At 28.1% G+C, this 23,184-nt stretch overlaps 2 protein-coding genes and 1 pseudogene across 3 annotated transcripts in view; 1 reads left to right on the forward strand and 2 right to left on the reverse strand.

Moving 5' to 3' along the window:
• LOC112692696 (KRAB-A domain-containing protein 2-like) overlaps positions 1-18,692 on the reverse strand; it is a 33,051-nt gene extending 14,359 nt beyond the window's left edge. The window contains exon 1 of the transcript XR_003149428.1: positions 18,301-18,692. The gene's annotated coding sequence lies outside the window, so the exon portion shown is untranslated. The remainder of the gene's footprint in view (positions 1-18,300) is intronic.
• On the reverse strand, positions 13,289-16,035 carry LOC112692697 (annotated as a pseudogene).
• A 178-nt stretch (positions 18,693-18,870) lies between the features above and the next one.
• LOC112692694 (F-box/WD repeat-containing protein 9-like) lies at positions 18,871-22,417 on the forward strand. 2 transcript variants are annotated; one of them, XM_025567437.1, is made up of 9 exons: positions 18,871-18,976; positions 19,073-19,435; positions 19,506-19,677; positions 19,747-19,886; positions 20,254-20,486; positions 20,561-20,813; positions 20,872-20,988; positions 21,054-21,239; positions 21,301-21,391. In XM_025567437.1, the coding sequence occupies exons 2-9, from the start codon at positions 19,376-19,378 to the stop codon at positions 21,370-21,372; spliced, it is 1,233 nt and encodes a 410-aa protein (XP_025423222.1). In that variant the 5' UTR covers positions 18,871-18,976; positions 19,073-19,375; the 3' UTR covers positions 21,373-21,391. The 2 variants fall into 2 exon arrangements, with proteins under 2 accessions (XP_025423222.1, XP_025423223.1); XM_025567438.1 differs by lacking the exon at positions 18,871-18,976 and adding an exon at positions 21,754-22,417 and having other exon boundaries at positions 19,161-19,435; positions 21,301-21,368.
• The last annotated feature ends 767 nt before the right edge of the window (positions 22,418-23,184 follow it).

Raw genomic sequence — 23,184 nt, forward strand, 5'->3', positions numbered from 1 at the left:
GTATTTAAAATATAAGTAATAGTTTTATAGTAAGTTAATCGGTTAAATTTAAGATATTTTACGGATCCTGCAATTTTCTTACATCTAATAGTTAATAACATATATTCTAATGTATATATACATAATATATTATTTTATGTTTATTTTTTTATATTACAAACTACTACATTACATTAAATATAATAAAAGTTTTTTTTTAATAAAATAGTTGAAGAGCAATGATTGCTCGTATACACGATATCAATTCCCAAGTAAAAATAATATTGAATAGACACAACATATAAAGAAATTGAATACAGCAAAAAAATATACTGTAAATATATATATAAAGAGCTATCTTTATATGTACAAAGTTATGAAAATTGGTTTTGAACATTCTTTACGGATAGCGTTAAAACCATGTAAAATACTGTCAATGGGTACTTTTTTCACCCCTGATACGAACGTTCTCGAAAAGATAGTGGGTAAAGGCTATTTGCAGGAAATCCGTTTTTATGGAAGGTCCGGCGTTTTACGACATCCATACATCTCAATTTTTATCAAGTTATGTCACTCTACGTTTATATATTTCATTTTCCACCCCCTCTCCCATAGATGATCAAGGTGGCGTCGTCCAGGGGCTCGCGAGGGTGCTGGACGAGTGCTAAGCCAGTGACACCACCCTATGATCCATTGCGCATCCGAGTGAAGGAGAGGGTGTTTTGCGAAGCTAGTTTTATTGCCAACACTGGTTAACTGGGTTACGCGTTTGGGTAAGAGAAAGTTACAAATATAAATGGATGACCATTGGCTCTTAGACAGGGGAAAATAACAAAAATATTGAATATCCGAAGAAAATTTGATATTTCTATGGGACGTAAATAAATAGTTAATTTAATTTAATTTTGTTATTATGAATCAAATTAGATTATTATACTTTAAGATCAGATTGATGGTTTTTTATAAACTTTTATCTTATTTTCACTTGCATATCATATTTATCTTGAGATGTATATTTTTAGTATCTGAAACATTGTTGTAAAATTGTAATCACCCATTAGCATATTATTTTTGTACTATAAATAAATAAAATATTTTTAAATAACTGAATAATACAACAAATTTATGTTGATTTAAAATTATATAAAATAGTGCAATTTATAAATAATACAACTATAATAAATATTATTAGTGCATTTTTGACAAATTTATGAAGTTACAGTATTTAATATTTTATAGAAGTTTCAGTAATTAATAACTAACTACGATGTATAAATATTTATATTCTTTATATTAATGATTAGTATTGTAAAAATTGATTTTATTTCATATTCATATCTCATATTTATAATAATTCAATTTTTGAAATATATTATTTAAAATACAAGTACAAACCATTTAACAAAAACGCAATCAGATATTATATTAAATTATAAGAGGTATTAAAATCTCATTATAAAAAATAACATTAATAGTGATACTTTAAATGTATGCACGTATTTTGTATTCTACCAATTATTATTCCATCCCACAAAAATATAATTTGATTACAATTTTTCCCTACTCACGTATCCTGATCATAAATATACATGCGTTTACTTTTTTTCTCTCTCTCACACACTCTCCCTTATACACATACACCACATGCATTGGTGAGCATGTTAATCATTTAGCATTTATTCATGTGTATCTTTTGTCGATGATGTGCCTGAGGTTTTTTCGTATTACTTTTTTGACCGTTCATAAAAATATTTGTTTGTTTTTCCCCCACGTACATAATATGTATAAATTTGTATATTAGGTACCTGTACGAGTGTATTTATCTATTATACAATTACGAACTTGCAGAATTGAAAATAATAACGCATGTGTCAAAAAAAAAAAAGGCAAAATTCGTAAGACTTTCTGCCATGACATGTGCAGCAGGAAAAACATTTCCGTTTATTGCGGTATCCAAAATCATATTTGCAAAACATATTAAACAATATATCAGAGTTTCACAACCAATGGTTGCAACTAAGGGCGGGTACATTTTCCTCCAAAAACGAGATACCGGTTTCCTCCACAGTCCATTTTCCTCCAAAAAAAATAAAAATAATTCTTGATCTATTTCCTCCACTTTCCATTTTCCTTCAAAAAATAAAATAATAAAATCGTCAATCGTTGATAGGTCTCATCAAAATTTGAACAGTCGACAAAACTTTGTTCTAATTCCTTAAGTATAACTTTTTTTTGGTTATTGAATAAATCGTCAATTGCTTTTCGCTTACATGCATTATTTACTATTTGTCGATTTATTTTTTTTTTTTGGTGGTGGCAAATGATTATGTAAATTTTTGTGTAATTCAACAGCTACTATTTCTTCAGTTTTATTTATGTATATAACTGCTTGACAAATAGTTAAACAACATCGCCAACGTGATAATCCAGATTCTGATTTTAACTTATACGCTAAAAAATATTTGTAATTATTACGAATTATCATAGGTTTTCCTCGAGAACTTTCAATAAACGTCGCTTTTTCAGACAATGTTAAAAATTAAAATTTGATAGATTCACAAAAACTATAAAACACACTATGGACACTATTTGACGTACAGTAAGCTACTAAAAATATAATATAGAATAAATCGTATATTTGTGTGTTTGTCTCACTCAATAAGTATAATCATAATAATGAGTGATAAATTATGATACACATTAAAACAATATAAGTATATACGTATATGCCCGTATGTTATATCATTGATTTTATAATATATTATAAAATCAATGGTTATATGAACGTATCTTTATTAATCGTGATTAAAATTACAATATTAAGTTATCGACTGTTATAAACTGCGAGTGCTGTTGGACACTTAAACTAGCGTTTTTCCCAAACCGATAAGAACGCGACCAGAATTTAATCAACAGATACACGTAAAATGTGATCCTACAACACTGGCTAAAATATTGGAGGATAATAGACTTATGGTAATTTTAGTCAAATATAATGTGGAAGAAAATACCTTTTTTTTTTTTTAGGAAAATGGACAGTGAAGGTAAAAGGGTATCTTGTTTTTGGAGGAAAATAGCTACGGCCGCCGCTCGGCATCCATGTGCGGCCCCCCCCCGGGGGGGGGGTTTTGGGGGGGTGCCCCCCCCCCCCCCCCCAACAAAAATACCAGTTGGTAGTCTGATTTATTTAATTACAGCCTAGAAAGTAGAAGGACCTAATTTTACTTACGGAAAACAAATACCTATTATATATTTTGTAATACAATGTATACTATATGTATACTATATGTGTATACTATACACGAATAAAATATATATAACTATTTATTATTATTACACAATATACTACTTATTATACAATATAAAATATTATTATATATATAATTAAATTATCAATTTTAAGAACGTGCGACATTGAAACATATATATATATATATAAATATATTACTGGCAATATGGATAATATTGCCACATGTATTGCATTGTATATAGTACAATACATTGTATTATATATAGTATTTTGCAAAATGCCTAGGTATTATGTATAATGCCAAACGTGGAGTAGGCAATATGATGAAAACAAACAAAATTGGCATCGCCTATTACCAAAGACTTTACTTATCGTTTATCATAAATATACGTGCACGATTTAACGCAATAAAGATTAATATCCTTTTACTACTATAATAATAATTCTGAGGTACAATATTGAACATACTAATACATTATTACAATGTCGTCATTTTTCTCGTCATTTTCGTGTCTCGTTATGGTGTTGTAACTATGCACACGATTTATATGAAGTCAAATTTTTATAAAAAACAACAAAATTGTTTTTAAAAATGTAGCCACTAATACTAGTTTTTTATCTGATGAACAGTATAATGAGTTGATAAAAGTTCAATTTACAATAATTGGCCAAGGATTTTTAAAATGTGTTTGTAAGTCCAAATGTCAAAATAAAAAGTGTATTTGCATTAAAAATAACAATTAATTTAATAATTTTGTTCACTTCAAAATGTCACTTTTTTACAACATGTTATAATAAGTAAATAGTAGTTTAAGTAAAATATTTATGTAATAGTCATAATATAATAATAGATACAAATTAAATTTTGTCTGTAATATGAGTAATAATGTTTAATAATTATAATAATCTTAATGTAATATAACATTTAATAAAATATTTTGTACTTTGCCTAAAAAAAATTGGCATTTTACATAATGCCTAGGTATTTTATAAAATACCTAAATTATCCATATTGCCGGTAAAATATACATGTTAAAAAGTAAAAATACGACTACATATAGTTAATTATACTACAGACATTGAGTAAAAAAATTGTAGTTGACATTTTTCATATTATTCCCCCCCCCCCCCCCTTGATTTTCATATTCGAGACGGCCTTGGATCCATAAATAAAATATATATGGACATAATTTTAACTGTTAATTTATAAATATTTAAATTATGTTTTATTTGATACATCTACGTGTAACAATAATGTGAAATTTCGTTAGTATTGTAGATTCTACAATATAAAATATAGGACATAGATATCATTATATTTTTAAATAACGTTTGTATTATTTTATTATAACAGTACATGTATTAATTACTGTCGATGCGATATTGGTCGATTGTCCATACAGTTGAACAATAAGTCGAGATTATTAGAGTAGGTACAAACGAAAAGTTTTAGTTTATGATTAGACACTCATTATATATATTAAAGTGCATCAACATTAAAGCAAATTTGTGTGTGCATTGTATTTTATTTTTGACGATCATCATTAGGTATCGAATCATTTTAAAAATACAGTAACATTTGATAACATAGAATATTTAATTTTTAATTATTATAATGATTCGATACGATACCTAATGATATCGATACATTTGTTCCAATACTGTACCGATATTAATATTTGTATTCGATACTAAGTATTGATACTTTCTTTCGCTACCCTATCACTACCAGTCGGATCGTGAGCGTTGTAAGTCGTAAACATAATCGCAATACTCAAGCATATCCACTCGGTTCAAACTTGTCTAATTTTTGACGCATGCATATTCGTCAAAATTCAAAATACAACGCACATACCATTTTGCTCTAATGTGGGCGCACTTTAACATTTTGATTTTTAATGGCTAAATTTACTATTCGTAAAACTACAGCCGGTGGTAGCAGTCAACCAGTTCCATCAGGCAATACAGTGCTATAGTTATTAATTCTATATGTGTTGATAAGGGTGGATCACGTTATCAACTAATAGTTAATTTTCGGATCGCCATTACAAAATAGTTGGGAAACACTGAAATATATTATTATGCAATGTACACGTGTAATTTTAACACCAACAATAATTAAAATTATGAGTTTCAAACGTATTTAGTGGTCGATGGGTTCTTTCTTTGTCCAACCGTCACACAATTGCCGCGCAGTCGTTCGTAAACGAACGTTAAACGAACTGTGTTTGCCATTGCAATTCAAAACGCTAGACAGTGGGGTGCGGTCAAAGGGTGGCCCATCACTGCACCCTGTTGTAATTCAATCAAGTCCGAAGTTAGTTAACTTCAAAATTCGCGAACGCCACTCCGCCGCGACTCCTTTTTTATGTAAGTATGTGTGCGCTTGTTTGTGTTTGTGTGTGTGTGTGTGTGTATGTGTGTATTATAAATACAACACCACCGAACCAACTATTGCTCGTAAACCAAATACAAAATCAGCAACAATCAAGTAGAACTATGCACATAATCCTATTACCATAATTACAACGTAAACAACGAAATATCATGGTGTATACGGTCCCCGATGAAACGTGCGATGTACTTAGGGTGTTGCGGATCACTAATTATTATTGTCACTTTATTTTTTACTTTTTAAATTTAATATTAAAATTGTGATATTTTTCTTCCCTGTATATATAATATGTGTATGCATGTAATATTATATATATATATACTTTAGCTTTAACCATTGATGTGTTTTAATTTATTGGGACCAGGGCCGTCCCGAAGATGAAAATCAAAGGGGGTGAATAATATGAAAAATGCCAACTACAAATTGTTTACTCAATGTAAGTAGGATAATTAACTATATGTATTCATATTTTTACTTCTTAACATGTGTATATGTGTAAGTGTCGCAATTTCTTAAAATTGACAATTTAATTATATATATCAGTAGTTCCCAAACTTTTTTTCCGTGGTGCCTTTTTTTGGACCAATTTAGCCACGGTGGCCTCCTATGAATAAAGTGAAAGACAGAACAAAACAAAAATACTTACAGATAAACAATTTTATTAATTTTATTAAAATTTAGCTAAATTATAAATGAATGGATTTTTAAACTTAAAAAATAAACAAATAAAAATTATTGTTATTATGATCATAATTATTACATAAAAATATTATAATGTTAAAATGAGAATGTCCGAATATACGATAGAAAATATTTCATTATTCGCTATAACGTTTTTACGAGAATAATAAGGAAAAAATATTCTATACATTTTAAACTATTTGTTATGATCCGTAGGCTATGGTGCACGGTTCGGGAACCATTGATATATATAATAATATTTTATATCAGTGGTTCTCAATCTTTTTAGGACCACGACCCAAATTTTCTTCCAAAAATCTATCGCGACCCCATAGTTTTACATTTACAGAATCGATAAAAATAATTTCAAAAACAAATTTTCTCTATTTTATTATTCATTACCTACTTTATAATAATAATAATAATAATAATTATAATAATATATTTATAATAATAATAATATATTTATAATAATAATAATATGATACTTAATTAATAATTAGGCGTATGTGATGAATGTGCTTGTTTATTAAAATCTGTATAGTTAAAAAAACTTCTCGCGACCCCCTAGGGGTTAGGAAATAATTTTACCTAACCACTAGGTGATCATGACCCATAGTTTGAGAAACGCTGTTTTATATTATATAATAAGTAGTAATATAAATTTTATTCGTATATACACTATATTATGAAATATGTAAAAGAAATTAAATTGAAAAAATGCATGCATATTTCTATCAAATAATGGACAACAGTTACGTGCTACTCAAAGACAAAAATGTTTCTTTGTTGTGTATACGACAAAATGGACCAAATCGAAGAAATACGAATATACTTTGATAAATTATTTTGGGATACCAAAATGTTCGAACCGCTAAAAACATACGCCTAAACTGTATACCTAACAACATAGCATCCATGATAAAATCGGAATTATTTCGTGTGAGCAATTTATTTTATTTCTATTTGATACTTTTAGGTATTATGTGGAATGTTTATTACCCGAAATCATCAGTGCTCGAAGTAGGGGAGTAGGGGGATACGGAGGGATGGCATCCCTCCTAAGACTTGTATTTTAAAGTGATATACTTATCATTTTTATATTTATATAGAAGAATTTTTTTTTTAGTGAAAATAATTGTTTTTAACATTCAGGCCCGGACGCCCGGCTTATCGTGTTGTTTAGTGTAAGCCGTTTCGCAACTCGTATTATACCCGTATTTAGAGCCACAGACTAAGATAATATACTTTATGTGAACTATAAAAAAAAAATATTATAGGTACACAAGGTGTGAAGAATGTTATGATGATATCAGGAAATCTGAATTATAAGGCATCCCTCCACTAATCTAACCTCCCTTCACTTGAACCAGTTTGACTATTGGAAATCATTGATCTTCAGTTTTCTAAAATAATGCTGAAAAGTGATCTAAGAGAACCAGACCGCATCGTAATAAATATTAACAAAAAAATAAAACAAAATAAAAAATAAATTAATAAACTTAATATTACTGCTAAACAAAACCAAAATTTAAGTTTTTTTTTTTTTATTTTCCTCGGATTCATACATATTCGAGTGATATATTCATGACCATTATAAGTTAGTAATTTTCTTCACTTCAATTTTGATTTACTACTCATAATACTATATTAATATATTATTCATAATTTTATCTTACTCGAATCATATTTACTATTATATAAATTTATAAAAAAAAAATTTATAAATTTAAAAAATAGTATACTATGTATCTATGTACTATATATAATGGTTTACGAGTAGGTACATATTAAGGTCAAAAATTGCTGCAATTTGTAATATAAGTTTATGAGCGCGTGTAATTATAAATATTATATTATATTATTGATATGAGTGAAATTGTACGTTGCGGTTAACACAAACAAAGTCATAAATTGAAATATTTAGCTTTGAAGTTGTGGCATCCAATAATTGGATAATATTTGAATGAATTTATATTATTCATTTTTTTATCAAATTGAATTGATATTATCATTATACTATATCATAGTATATGACATAGTAGATTGTATATGTGGTTTGTGAATATCGTATGTTATAAATGTATGTAAATGTGTACTATGTGTAGTGATCGCTCTACAGGACATTGCGCACTCACAATTAATTATTTAAACGACGAAGCACATCCAATACGACCTAAAGACGTGTGGAAAAAGTAGGGTAATATTGGGCTTACTATATATATTATAATAAGTAGTCTCGTCATCAGATAATATTTATTAAATTCTCTATTCCTTCGGAATGTTTTATTTACAACTCAAAAAGTAATACTGTGTTGAACATAATTTAAATTATAAAAATAATTTTATGAATATAAAATATTAGTGAATACAATTAGGCAAACAGTAGCTATACATTTTAGTTAGGTACGCGCGAGCCACGAATATTAAAAATATTCAGGTAGAGTATGTACATCCAACGCATGTATTACACGCGTATGCATTTTTTATTCACGCTTTGCGTACCGACATACAACGGAAGTTCATATAAAATCATTTGCGACATTGGAAAAATCAACTAGCGTACGTCGGACCGGTTCGCGGTTGCCGACTAATAATGTGCGTGTCGACTGGCGCTCGTAGCGTGAAAATATCTAACAGCGTTCTCCCGGTCGTTGTGTACGTTTCACTTTTAGTGTGGCGTCTTCTTAATATATGTTGATCGAAAAAAATGATACATATATTAACTTAAGTTATTTATTACTCAACCATTAATTTTCTACTATTGCAATTGAATTACAATTAACCTAGGTCTGAGTTTTACATAAAATTAGATACTTCGAAGATTTGCTGATATGAAAAGATAGTACAATAAATTATTTTTTATTTAATGTTAAATATAATCGAGTACCAAATTAAGTGCAAAACTTTTAGATTTACGACATAATATAAATTTAACTCAATTTATAAAAGTTTATAAGTTGATAGAGCGAACGTGATTACGTTTAGTCTTTTATGTATATTATTTATTGACAATATTAAATATTATTATTATTATTAAATGCAATTTTTATAATGAATGTTAAATGCCTAATGAATCTAGAAACTAACTTCTCGCTCCATGTTTCATGATGCTTGTTAATCACGTTTACACGTTCTAACTTTGATGTCAACAATAATTTTTTAAAAATATTTTATTCTTAAATACTTCCATTTTTTTGTAAAACTCAAACAACACATAATTAATTAAATAATTTAAAAGTCGGTTTGTTTCATTTAGATCAATCAATAAAGTAATAATACTTCAATTTTTTCTCAAATCTCGCCAATATATAGTCAATTTTAAGTTAATAATAAAAATCAAACATTGTGTAAGTACATCGAATGATTATTAATTAACAATATTTTGTAAAATACTGTTACCTACATCGGAGTTCTTTTAATATTTTATTTTTAATCTTTAATTTTGGTTATATAAGACTACTTAGATTTTTTGTTTTTAATTTAATGCGTCTATCTTATATTCTTAAAATAAAATAAAAAATAACGCCCTTTAACATGACGTTACTAATGGTTGTGATGACACGGGATTAGATAATTAAGAGTTATATGAGTTATATGAGTAATGTGAATATTGTTTTTCGAGTTACGAAAATACATTTTCAGTTAAACAATAATTTGATTAGGTATCTACTTATAAAGTTCCATTGAAGCTGTTCGAAATGATTTTGCCCGGGCCGTGCTATAGACATGCGCGCCCGCAGGAGGAACCATTACCTCTTTTGGGAATTTTTGTTTCAAAACTATTGTTAATTTAATACCACGCATATTAATTATAACATCATTTTATTGAGATCCATTTATGAAGTTTAGTAACATCTATTATATTTTTAGATAATCTAAAATATATAATATTGAACGTATTTATTAGTTTACAGTGTTTACACATGACTGCATATCACTTAAAATTATAAATTTTCCCAACAACTGATTTCTATGGTATTTGATTTTGTTTTCATCTATTTTTAGATACACGTTGTTTTGGTCCTTAGAATTTTAATCTTGCCCTGGGGGGGATTTTATCCTGCGGGCGTGCTTGGCTATAGAGCTAGTACAACATTGATTTTTCAAGAACATTTCGTAATTTGGAATTTTTGAAAGAAAGAAGAAAAGGATTTATCAGCCTTTTTTTAATTTGCGTGTAAAATTTGTGGCATAAAAGTTATAATTAATAGCGAAAAAAATGACAGTTATATTACCTAATATTAATATGTCTCATTAATAGTCAATATCAGGCAAGGTTATTCTCAACTGGAAAAGTTTACCACTACATTGAATATGCCAAATGTATCAAATCGGATGTACCAAGAAACGCATACTAATATTTTTAGTCACTTTAGTGACATTGCTTGGAGAGATTTTATTGGCTTGTAAGGAGGAAGCTAAATTAACGACTGAGAATGGAGAAATTGATTAACTAGGTAGACTAAAGAGAGCTGTTATTGCTGATGGAGCATGGAGTAATAATGATTTATATGTGTATACTCATACTCATACTGTATGAAATATAATGCTTTATCTGGATTTGCAAGTATCTGTACATCAGGCATGGTGAAAAGGGGGGGCTTTAGCCCCCCTATAAAACAGTTTATTTCTCCCCACTGAAAATGTGTATAATATAAAAGTTATAAAACATTATTTTTAAAAGGGCTACGATAAAGAATTTATGAAATACACTTTTTAAAAATTTGTAATTTATGTAAATACTTTCGTATTTTTGAAGATTTGTGTTTTAAGTTTTTAGATAGACTCTGAATAGTATATATTTATTTTACTTATAATTTATTACCATTCGTTTGTTTTCATCTAATTGTGGTTGTATTTCACGAAAATAATAAAAGCTATATTATGTTATATGATACGAAAATATTTATATTTTATTTAAATAACCTCAGTATTTGTTGAAAAAACCTTAGCCCATGTAAAAAAAAATACTCACCCTACTTTGCCCCCCCCCCCCGGAAAAAAATGCTAGTGCCGTGCCTGCTGTACATTTCCTAAATAATAAATTAATAAATTATTATACTTAAAATTGGCTTAATAGATACACTTATAAGTATACATTTTAATTAATTTGAACCAGGCTTGTATAATTGAAGCCAGAACAAAAAAAAAATTTTGGTTTGTGGAGTCCGTAATAAATATTGTTGTGTTTGTCAAATAGTAGAAAAAAAAAATTATTATCGACTAACCATTTGTGTTTTGAAAATTGGAGTACACCTTCTACTGCAATGGAAGCAGATAGAGGGATTTAAACAAAGTGTATCGATGCATAATATTATTTATTCACAATTAATCAATAAGCAAAAATAAAGAATTTTTTATAAAATATATTTCTAAGTTAATGTTTTGAATATTACAATAATTTTTTTGTTTAAAAATTATACTTGAAAAATATAATTAGTTTGTATATTATTATTTTATGTTATATTCAATGGCATTTTCAGAACATATATTACAATGACTTACTCAATGAAAAATGGCATTTAAAAAGAAAAAAACTGTTTGTTTCGCTTACTTATGAATTATGATTTGCAATTCTAGTTTTATTGTATAAATATTTTGATAGGGGGGGCACATATAAATTTTAAAATAATTCTTTAATCATAATTAATAGTACATACATACTTCATTTTTAAACAAAATTTGTAATATATTTAATATACTGTTGATTACATAATATCACACACCAAGATAATAATTTATACCTATAGGCAAGTTATTATTCATGTATGTAGTCATTAATAAATAAAAATGTCTTTATACTATATGTCCCGTAAGTCCCGTATCACCCTCCACTAGAAATCAATATATTTAAACGCGGTTTTTTTTACAATACTTAGTATGGAAATTCTGATTGAATGGCATAAAATTCAATTTTTTTTTTAAAAAAAATTCAAAAATTAAAAAAATTTTTTTTTATGTATTTAAGAATTTTCAATTTTAGAGATCGCCATTTTCTCGAGCATATTTTTTAAAACAATTAAAAAAATAATAATAATAAATAAGTATTAAAATTGAATAAAAATTGACCAAGTTAGGGCAAGTTATGTTTTTGAATACCTAGTTGTTACCTAGCAAAACACGAATTGCTCGATTTAATCAATCTCAATTGGAACGCTGATTTTTTATAGCAATCTGTAAATATCTAATTATCAGTGGAGCTTTTAGGAAACATAAAAATTAAATTCATATAATATTTTTGAACTTGATTGTTAATAGAAAAAAAAAGATTTTATTACATAAAAACGAAAATAATACATTACATTTTTTTTTAAAAATGTTCGAAGTGATCTCCATTATTTGTAACACAGAGCTGAAGTTTTTGGACCAAGCGTTTTTAACATTTTTAATGTCTCAGGTAAAATATTTTGAATATTTTGTTCAATTTTGTTACGGATATCAGGCAATGAATACAACGGATACACAAGATTTTTCAAATAACCACATAAAAAAAATTCATTGGTGTTAAATCGGACAACCTAGGTGGCCAAAGGTGACCACTTGTTCCTATCCATTTTCCCGGGAAGTGCTCGTCCAGCCAAACTCTCATAGTATTTGAATTATGTGCTGGTGCACCGTTTTGGATAAAAATAGGCTCTATTCTCAGGGCCGTTCAGAAAGGGGGTCATGGGGGGTGTCACACCCCCTCCCCATAACGAAAACACCTGTCGGCAGTCGGACTTGTTTCATTATAGTCTAGAAGCACCTAATTTTACTTACGGAAAACAAATATTACATATTTCGTAATACAGTTTATACACGAATAAAATGTATATAACTACTTATTATACAATATAAAATATTATTATATATAATTAAATTGTCAATTTTAAGAACGTGCAACACTGACACATATATACATATTAAAAAGTAAAAATACGACTACATATAGTTAATGATACTACATACAATGAGTAAAAAATTGTAGTCAGCATTTTTCATATTATTCACACCTCTTGGTTTTCATCTTCGGGACGTCTTATCTATTTTATTTGTATTAACTAATTGAGAAATTATTGGCCACACGCGTTTTTCTAATAAATATCTATACTTTTCTTCGTTTAAATTTTCTTCAATAAAAAAGGGTCCGATAATCTGCCTATTCTTAATTCCACTCCAAACATTTAATTTTTCTACATTTTGGGCATGAAATTCTATGGATTCATGTGAGTTTTCGTCAGACCAGTGATACGTCAAGTGTCTGATAAAAGTAAATTCATCGGTAAAAATGAATTAACTATAAATAGAGGGTCCTGAATAATTCTATGTAACGCCCATTCACAAAATTTGAAACGCCTTTCTTCATCACCCGCATGAAACTGTTGAACAAATTTTGTTTTATATGCCTTTATTTTATTTTTTTAAGCATTCTATGAACGGATGATTTGCTTCCTAACCATCCTCTACGCATCTATGACGTACGGATAATTTTGGAGCTACTTCTACACTTCCAAGAATGTTGATGGTATAGGGCTGGGATTTTGATGCAAAGGCATCTTTTTTTCTGATGTTTTGAAACGTTGATCTGTAAGCATAAAATGTGTTTTGGGTGATACTGATTATTTTTAAGTAATTTTTATTTTGCATTTTTTGCATTTTTTGACAATATTAACCTTAAATGCATTTTAGGACATTTTTTGATGTTCTTAGTGCATTTTCTTGGTTTTTAAAGCATTTTTCACAATTTCTTCATAAAATGAACGAAAATTGTTGCAATTCACAAGGAACTTTCGGCAAACTGCTGACAGTACGAATAATAAATTATATATAGTATCATAAACTCGTATATTTCATCATAGCTAGGCTTTTCCCTGAAAATTATCACCGTTATATATACCTTTTATGAATTATAATTCATAAAAATAATAATTATTATTTTTATTACACCATACATACATACATAGGTACAAGTTATCGTCGATAACAATTTTATCATAGCTAGGCTTAGATAAGTATTACTGAATTAGTAACCAATTAGTACGTCCGTCATCGTAGTCTCGATAGCATTTATTATGTTTCGTTGTGTCGTGTTTTTTCATATGATTCATAAAATCATAAGTTCAATATGCCGAAAGTAAAAATGTCGCAATCAAATCGATTAACGAAATATGTAAATGAATTCGGTAAAGACATTTTTTCTACAGACGGTGAAATATTATTTTGCAAAATATGTGAAATAAAAGTGGCTTCTGAAAAAAAATTTACTGTTGTACAACACATTTCCCGAAATAAACACGTACAAGGATTACGTCGTCGGGAACTTAAATCGGACCAACAGGTATCCACGATGCAGAGTTTTATAAATAAAAATTAGCTATCTCCGTTTTCTTATGATTTGACTAATGCCTTTCTTTCGGCCAATATACTACTTAATAAACTCGAAAATCCAATATTAAAAGGTTTTTTAGAGAAGTATACCAATAAATCAATTCCTGATAGATCGTCAATAAGAAAAAAATTATGTAAGTAAATGTTACAATAATACCATGAATAAAATAATTATATGGACAGAGTTTATCAGAATCTTTAAGAATATTAGAAGATATAAGAGTTTTAATAAATAAAGCACCAAATGAAATTGGTGTTGCAATAAATAAGAAAATGGAAAACGTTTTAAATAAAAATAAAGGGTTGAAAATATTACAAAATATTTCAAAAATTATAAATGGTGAAAAACCTGATGAAAACAATATACCAGAAAATATAACGACGAACGATATTTCACACTTTAAATATGCTCCAGTATCATCAGTCGAAGTCGAAAGAAGTTTTCTACTTACAAAAGTATATTATCCGATCAACGACGATAATTTTTATTTGAAAATATAAGACAGCATATCATCATCCAGTGCAATAACGATTTTGTTCAGGTTAGTATTAATAACAACTAGCAAAAACAAATTAAAATATTAAATTTTTTTTAAAATTATTATTTTAGAATGAATGATTAAGAAAACAGAAGCATAAAAAAACTAAACAAGTAACAACGTATAATAAACAAAAAAAAAAAAATACAAAACATTATTATTATTATTATTATTATTATTATTATTACATATTATTAAAATACATTGGTATATTTTAAAATATTTTCTCCAATTTTTAAGCTATAATAAATAAAATTTAAATGCATTTTTTTGAGTTTTTAAGTCATTTTTGCATTTTTTTAAATTTTTTAGGGCATTAAAATCCCAGCCCTATGATGGTATTTTCAACATTTGTAACACTCAGAGATCTACCTGACCTATTTCGTTCATTAATATTACCTAAGAATTAAAATTAAGTTATTAAAAATATTATGAAATAAATAAAATAACTCAATAATAGGTACACAACTTAACACCCGCTACCTAAAATCTACGTGATATTTAGCTTATTGTAGGAAAAAATTAATTTGGTTCTAAGAAATATGTACAGTGGACACCACGTCGCTTATAAGACTCACGGATATAAGGTTCAGTTGCTTATTAGACTCTAAATCGTCTAGAACGGTCCGGACGTATCCAAATATCAAAATTTTCAACTTAATTATAACTTAAGGATAATATAATTTTACCTGTTTTCAACTTCGAGACATTAATCTGTTTATAACATTGTATGATGTTTTTTTACAATCAAGATACTCAATTCCATAACTATAAGCAGCTTATCTATAACTTTCGTTGTTTCGGAAGTAACATTTCACCATGTCGATGTACTCATGTAATAAGAATGTGTGAGTCATTTTAAATATTGAACAAAATAAGAACAACTAAGTAAGAAATAATAAATTATATTTAAAGACACAATACATACTGTACGTCTGTACGTATGACACTAATAGCAGTAATAGCTATAAAGAAAGAACATAAGATAATAATTTAGAAAATTGTGATATGCGTAGGTATTATTATTATAAATGGCATTAATAATAACTGTAAGATTTATCCTATTTTGTAACTTTAGGTTCACTTCATGATAATTAAAATACTTAAAAATAGGTAACCAGTTTTGCTGTTCAGTAAACGATAAGACACGGCTATTTTTATTTCTATTCAATTCAAAACTTTAATTAGGTATGTAAAAGTATTGTCAAGCTGAAATAGATATTTTATTATTGAAATGTGAAACAATTAATTTTTTTGTTATGATTATTCAAAAACATAACTTGCTCAATTATTATTCAATTTTGATATTTTTTTTTTTGAACTGTTTTAAAAAATATGCTAAAGAAAATGGCTATCTTAAAAATTTAAAATTCTTAAATGCATAAATTTTTTTTTTTAATTTTTGAATTTTTAAAAAAAAAAATGAATTTTATGCCATTCAATCAGAATTTCCATACCGAGTATTGTAAAAAAACCGCGTTTAAATATATTAATTTCCCGTGGAGATATTAAGGATGATACGGGACTTATGGGACATACTGTAGATTCTCATACTTTATAGTCTTATAGGTCGAGTTGAAGTCTTCATTTGTTTTTTAGCAAACATATCGATTCAGTTTAAATTTAATTAATTATTATAGGTACTAATAGGTAGTATTATTCTTATTTATTGTATTTTATTTAAACGATACTTGTAGTAACATAAAAATAATTATCAATAGAAAATTGACAGGGGGGCATGTGTGCCTGTGCCCCTCCCCTGAATCCGCTACTGAATATTTGTTTCTTTAAATAGATTAACAGCGTCTATATTTGGCAGAGTATGCAAATTGTGTAAATCCACTTCACGAGAAAAAGTCGCAAAGGAATTATTGTTTCGAACTTTTAACGGCAATGCTGCCACCAGACATGGAAAACAGCACGAAGACATAGCCAAAGAACAATTAAAAAAGGTTATGGGGAAAAATATAAAAAGTACTGAACTAATAGTAAACCATGGCTTCTTGGCACCATCTCCTGATGGCTTAGTTGACGATAATGCTTTAGTTGAAATAAAATCTAGCATCAGCAAAAAGTATGAGTCTAGAAGATGGAATAACTTCTTAAAAAATAAAAAGTTATGAAATAAAAAATGGACAGCTGCATCTCAAATAAAATTACAACTACTACTACCGAGTACAAGGGCAATTGCATATTTCGTGTAAATTATACTGCTATTTTTACATTTGAACGCCTTAAGGTTTGTGTACCTAAATATTAATTATTTTGAAATATATTTATATAATTAATGAATTGTATTTATTATTTATATAGGTTTGATGATAAAAAAATAAAACATGATGATTGTTTTTGGGAAAATAAAATTAAGAGCCAATTAAAAAAAAATTTATATAGAAAGCATGTTGCCTCAATTTCTGAATGAAATTAACTAGACATCATCATAATAAAAAAGTTCCTACTTTCTTATTACAAAATGTTCTGTAATTTGTAATAAAAAACAATTTATTAATATATTATTTTATTTATGTAAATACATTTTTTAATTTTTGCACCTTTAGCACTGGGACTAGGATGGTAAAAAATCAATTGGCTTGCATATTCACGTAGAATTCAATCTATGATTGATATCTCAGATGGAGCGAATGTATTTAAGAATGAACGTTTATGGTAAATACATTTAATACTTTTTCCACTGAATTCTCATGTAATATTATTTATTTTGATTATTATTTTATTTCCAGGACTTCATTATATAGCCGGTGCATTATGTAGACAGTAGATAGCGCGATAACGGGTTACTCACATTTTCTTTGCGTGTTAATTTACTTGTGCACTGATGCAGCTGAAATGAAATATATATGAAATACCTAATTATTACTTCCTTAATACATGACACGCTCCAGTCCCTTAAAATTTCTAATTTTATATATATTTCAATCATTTTAATTTTTAAAATGCCTTCAATTAATACGTGAATACCAAAACAAAAAATAATCGACGTTAACAGTCCAATATGCGACCTACACACTGATTTACAGCCCAATGACCTACGTCATAAATGTAAAATACAAGTAATTGTAACTAACCTTTTTTTTATTCCACTTCTCAGTGTCGTCAATAACTGTGTTGTTGCAGTCCATATTGTTATGAAATGTTTTTTTCATATCAGTCGAAAAGTTATTAAAAATGGTTTTTAGATTTTGACACGATCTCCACCACTCTTCTTGGAGTTGTCTATCAAGTAAAGGAGACGCCCCATTATTTTTAATATTATATTTGGATTTTATAATTCTCCATAAGGCTTCTATTTGTTGAGTGTGTGCTCTTGTTTCCCGATCAATAAAATTCTAAATGGTTAACTTTGATGATGATTTAATGTTGATTACGCTCTCCATTGGTCACTATAAATTTTCGTTCCAGTTTTTATTTCATTTTTAATAATTTTTAAAAGAGTTTCTCGATTCCAAAATACATAAATAATATTCCCATAACGACAATAATCGCGATAACGAAACATGTAGATCAACACAATCTTATCGGTAGGTCGAATAACATTTGTAGGTCGCATATTAACCGTTACCGTATCGACTTTTATGTAAGTCATCTACCAACGCACGGTTAGATTAAACAAACGAAAACCCGTCTACCTTCGCTGTTTTTTTCCGTGTTGGACATATTGTCGAGTGTATGGTACTTTTCACATAATCCATACAACCGATTTTTTGTGAAATATCTGATGGACTAAATCATTTCGTCATCCAAGTTAGTCGTAGAGAAAGAGAAACCGGAAAAAAATTAATGACTCCACGTCTCTAATGCGGTTTCCTACTCACGTCTGTTTCATCTGTCCAATTATAGGTTGATACCACCACTACCACACGTTATGAGACATCAGCTGTTGTGCGTTCATTCGAATGGCATCCCGTCACGACGGCGACGGTGATAATAATAAAATAACAACATTAACAACGGTAATATGGTCTGATCAAAGACGAACAAGATCATCTTTTGGACTGCAGATCCATGGTGCTGGTATTATTCAACACCGCTGTATGTAAATGGTTAGCAACACATCTTACAACGCACTTACGAAGATCCAGCATAAGAAGACGCTCCCGTTGACACGGATATCTCGAACTTTTCGGGCAAATCATTACGAAAATGGATTCTCCTGAGGACGTGCGAGTCGATAAGGTCTCACTAGATTCGTTTCCAATCGAGGTAAACGTTCATAAGTCGGGTAAGAATTGAACTGACGCAATGCTGATGATATCTATTTTCCTTTCCCTAGGTGTTTCTTATGATCTGTGATTACGTTGACGCTAACACGTTAATACAGTCTTTGATGTTTGTCAACAAGCAGTTCTATGGCATAATCGGTGATAATTACTTGTGGAAGAGAAGAGCCTTGCGAAAATATAATGGTTCTGACGTGGCTTTCATGTTGACGGACAGTTACAATGGTGAGACTAAGTGGCCATCGGTATAGAAAATACATATTTGTATTTTACTTGGTTGTTGTCATTTTACAGAAAACACCTTTAATTGGAAACAATTCGTTTGGCATACTGAACTAGAAGAGGACTGTTGGAGCAACTATGAGACAAATACTACAAATACTGTTTTCCGTGGTCCCCATTTCTCTGAAGTTGATGCTGTAATCCTGACTAAAGTAAATTGTTGGAATTAATTTTGAAAATATTTTTTATCAGTTTTTTTAGAATATATTCTAAAAAGAATACATACTTTTAGACTTGATAATCAACAGAATATTGTATGCATTATTTATATTTATTTTTTACAATAGGTAATAAGTATTGTTAATTATATTACTTAAAATTAAGAATGACAATATGGTTCTCTATATATCTGATTATGTGAGACTAAGTGAAAACAGCTTTTACTTCAGAATTTTCTTTTACAAATTTTCACTTCATCCTTTCTTTTTTTAGCTTTGTTCCTCCAACTGTAGGTTAACTGTAGATTAAAATAAAAAATAAAAATAAAACTTAAAGAATTGTGAATATCAACTTTTATAGGACAGAGGCGATCTATGTTTATCAGCTTCAAGGGATCGTTCAATATGCTTGTGGAATACGTTGGATACAGTTACAAATCCTGTGGTACACAAATCAGATAGTCATACTGGCTGGATATGGGACTTGGAAACTTATGATGAAAATAATTTCTTATCATGTTCTTGGGACTCTAGTGTTAAATTATGGAATTTGAGCAACTTTTCACAAGATTCAGAGCCCTTGTTAACATTTGCGTAAATTTGACATAAACATTTATTTATAATTAAAGCGTCATTATCAAGTATAAAATACTATGTTTATTGTGCAGTGCTGACACAGCAGTTTTGTCAATAACAAGCAAAAACAATTTTATTGCCGCTGGCCTTTATACACCTAAAGTCATTGCATTTGATCCTCGAGAACATGAAAAACGTCTATTTGAACTTAATGCTCATACAAGGAGTATTATTGACTTATGTTTGGTTGAAGACAACTATTTGGTATCATTAAGTGAAGACAAAACTTTGTCAATTTGTGATTTACGAACACATTCAACTCTCAAATCATTGCATTTAACTCAAGTAAATAAGAAAAATTTCTCAATGAAAAATTATAATGAAATTTATTTTTTCTTACCAGCGAGGAAGTAAATTTCCAATGTGTGCATCCTACTACGACAATGTACTGTTTATTGGTGATAGTAGAGATTATATGCATTGGATGGATTGTTCTAATGGGATGTTTGATATGCTTAAAGTATATTTTAATTTATTTTTATTTTTTATGTTCTCACTAATTATCTAAAGCTTATTTTTTAATAGACTATGAAATTATTGAGACCTCATGGGAATGATAGTCAAAGACGTTATAAACTTAATAGTATTAAATGTACTAATTATGGCAGTATCATCACTGGAGGAAATGAAGGAGCCATCTACATTATAACTCCAACATGTCCTCCAAGAATAATAGCAAAAATTATTGACTGCGGTTCAGAAATTACTTCAGTAAGTTAATCTAGAGAAAATGTATAATTTTGTATACTTAAGAAATATAATTTATTTTTAGATTGATTATCAAAATAATACGTTAGTTGTTGGATACGTAAATAGTGATGTACAAGTATGGAAAAAAAAGTAATATATTAATATCTATGATACTCGAATGGTTTACTGCCCCATATGATATCTCATTAACAACATTTATGCAATTTTTTTTTTAATTTTATATTTTATGTACATTATAATTCTATAAGGTAGAGAAAACAATTGTTATTTTCATAACAATTTTTCTCATCTTATTTTCATTCATACTATTTTAAATTTATTTTTAAAAATATCAAACCAAAGTTGACTACACAATTTCAAACTAAATTGATTAAATTAATAATCGTTTTATAAATTATACAATTAAAAAACAATTTTTCTTAAGATACCATCTATATTAATATTTTGCAAATCTGTAATTGACAGAATTGTTATTTATTTCTATGCTCTAAACAAATTTACCTTGTTTCAAAAGATAATTAACAGTTACTAATCGCATTTGGATATCTTTCTCTATTTGATCAACGGTCAAGCTTCAGAGGAGTGAATAAAAACTACAGGTTTCCAAGGCTGTTGATGGTTGTGATGAAGATATAGATATAGAAATATATCAAAAACATAACAAGAAACTTATATACTTTCATTTAAAAAAAATTGTTATTTACATTTATAGAAAAAATTAAGCAATGAGCTCAATAGGTACTTTTCTAAGGTTCTCTGGAAATAATTGATAATTTTTTTTTTTTTTTTTGGGTGTTTACGACCTCTAGGACCATCCCATCATACATTCAGCTTTCCATTCCTCTAGTTCTGCTGCTCGTACCTTCCAATCACTTCCTCCTAGTTCTTCCACGTTTCTTCACTACATCCTCCCATCTCATTTTCAGTTTAATTGATAATTATATATGGATTAAACAATGTATACATTTTGTTACTAATTAATATTTTTTTGACCTTATATAACTGTTTCAATTTAGTTTTTCAAATTCTACTAATTATTTTTTTATTAAACATTCTTGTTCCTTTGGGTTATGGCTCATAACTAGTCACTAATAAGTATTAATAGAATATTTAATGTAATAAACTGAAAACATTTATGTGTTCTTCTATGCTCTTTTAGTACTTGACTTACTAGCAAATATTTATGTATTAATATTTAATTATTATAATAATTGTTTTATTGTTAAATTACTTTTAACTAAATACCATGATAACAGGTTAAAATCTATTTTCTTATATATATATTTTTTTTTCTAAATTTTATACATATATACATGTTATATTATTTATATATACAATAAAATATTAATTTATTATATATTTATATTGTATTACACTCTGTATTATCAGGGCTAGCGAGAATTTTTGAGGACCTTGGGGCTGATCGGTTCCAGGTCTCCTTTACTTGCACTTGTTTGGTCAAGATAAACATACTACTTGTGCATACTTCAGTACAATACAAATATTATTTGTAAGGCTTAGACGGGGGGGCTCTTTTGGGCTCTAGCCCTCCATGGTTCCACCTTATTGCTGGCCCTGTGTATTATCATGTAATTTAATAATTGTTTTCATTTAACACTACAAAGTAATTCAATCAAATAATCATTAACCTATTCCACTTTACCTATGTGCCTTCAGATAAGATGTTTTATAAACAAGTTAAACAGCATTACTGTAAGTTTGTTGTCCTATAAAAATAAACTATTTAAATAGTTTATTTTATCACAAATCTCATGTTTAGTTCATTCATATAAGGATATGGTATTACTATTTTATATATATATCTACAATTTTTTGAATTTGAGGCCACTAAAAAATTAAAATAATATATTTTACCTTTTGAATATTAAATCTCTATAAGTAACAATCAATACATCTAGTATCTTTAATCTTGCTTCAAATAACA

The sequence above is a fragment of the Sipha flava genome, unplaced genomic scaffold (genome assembly GCF_003268045.1).
Source record: "Sipha flava isolate LNK unplaced genomic scaffold, YSA_version1 76_pilon_pilon, whole genome shotgun sequence".
NCBI classification, from domain to species: Eukaryota; Metazoa; Arthropoda; class Insecta; order Hemiptera; family Aphididae; genus Sipha; species Sipha flava.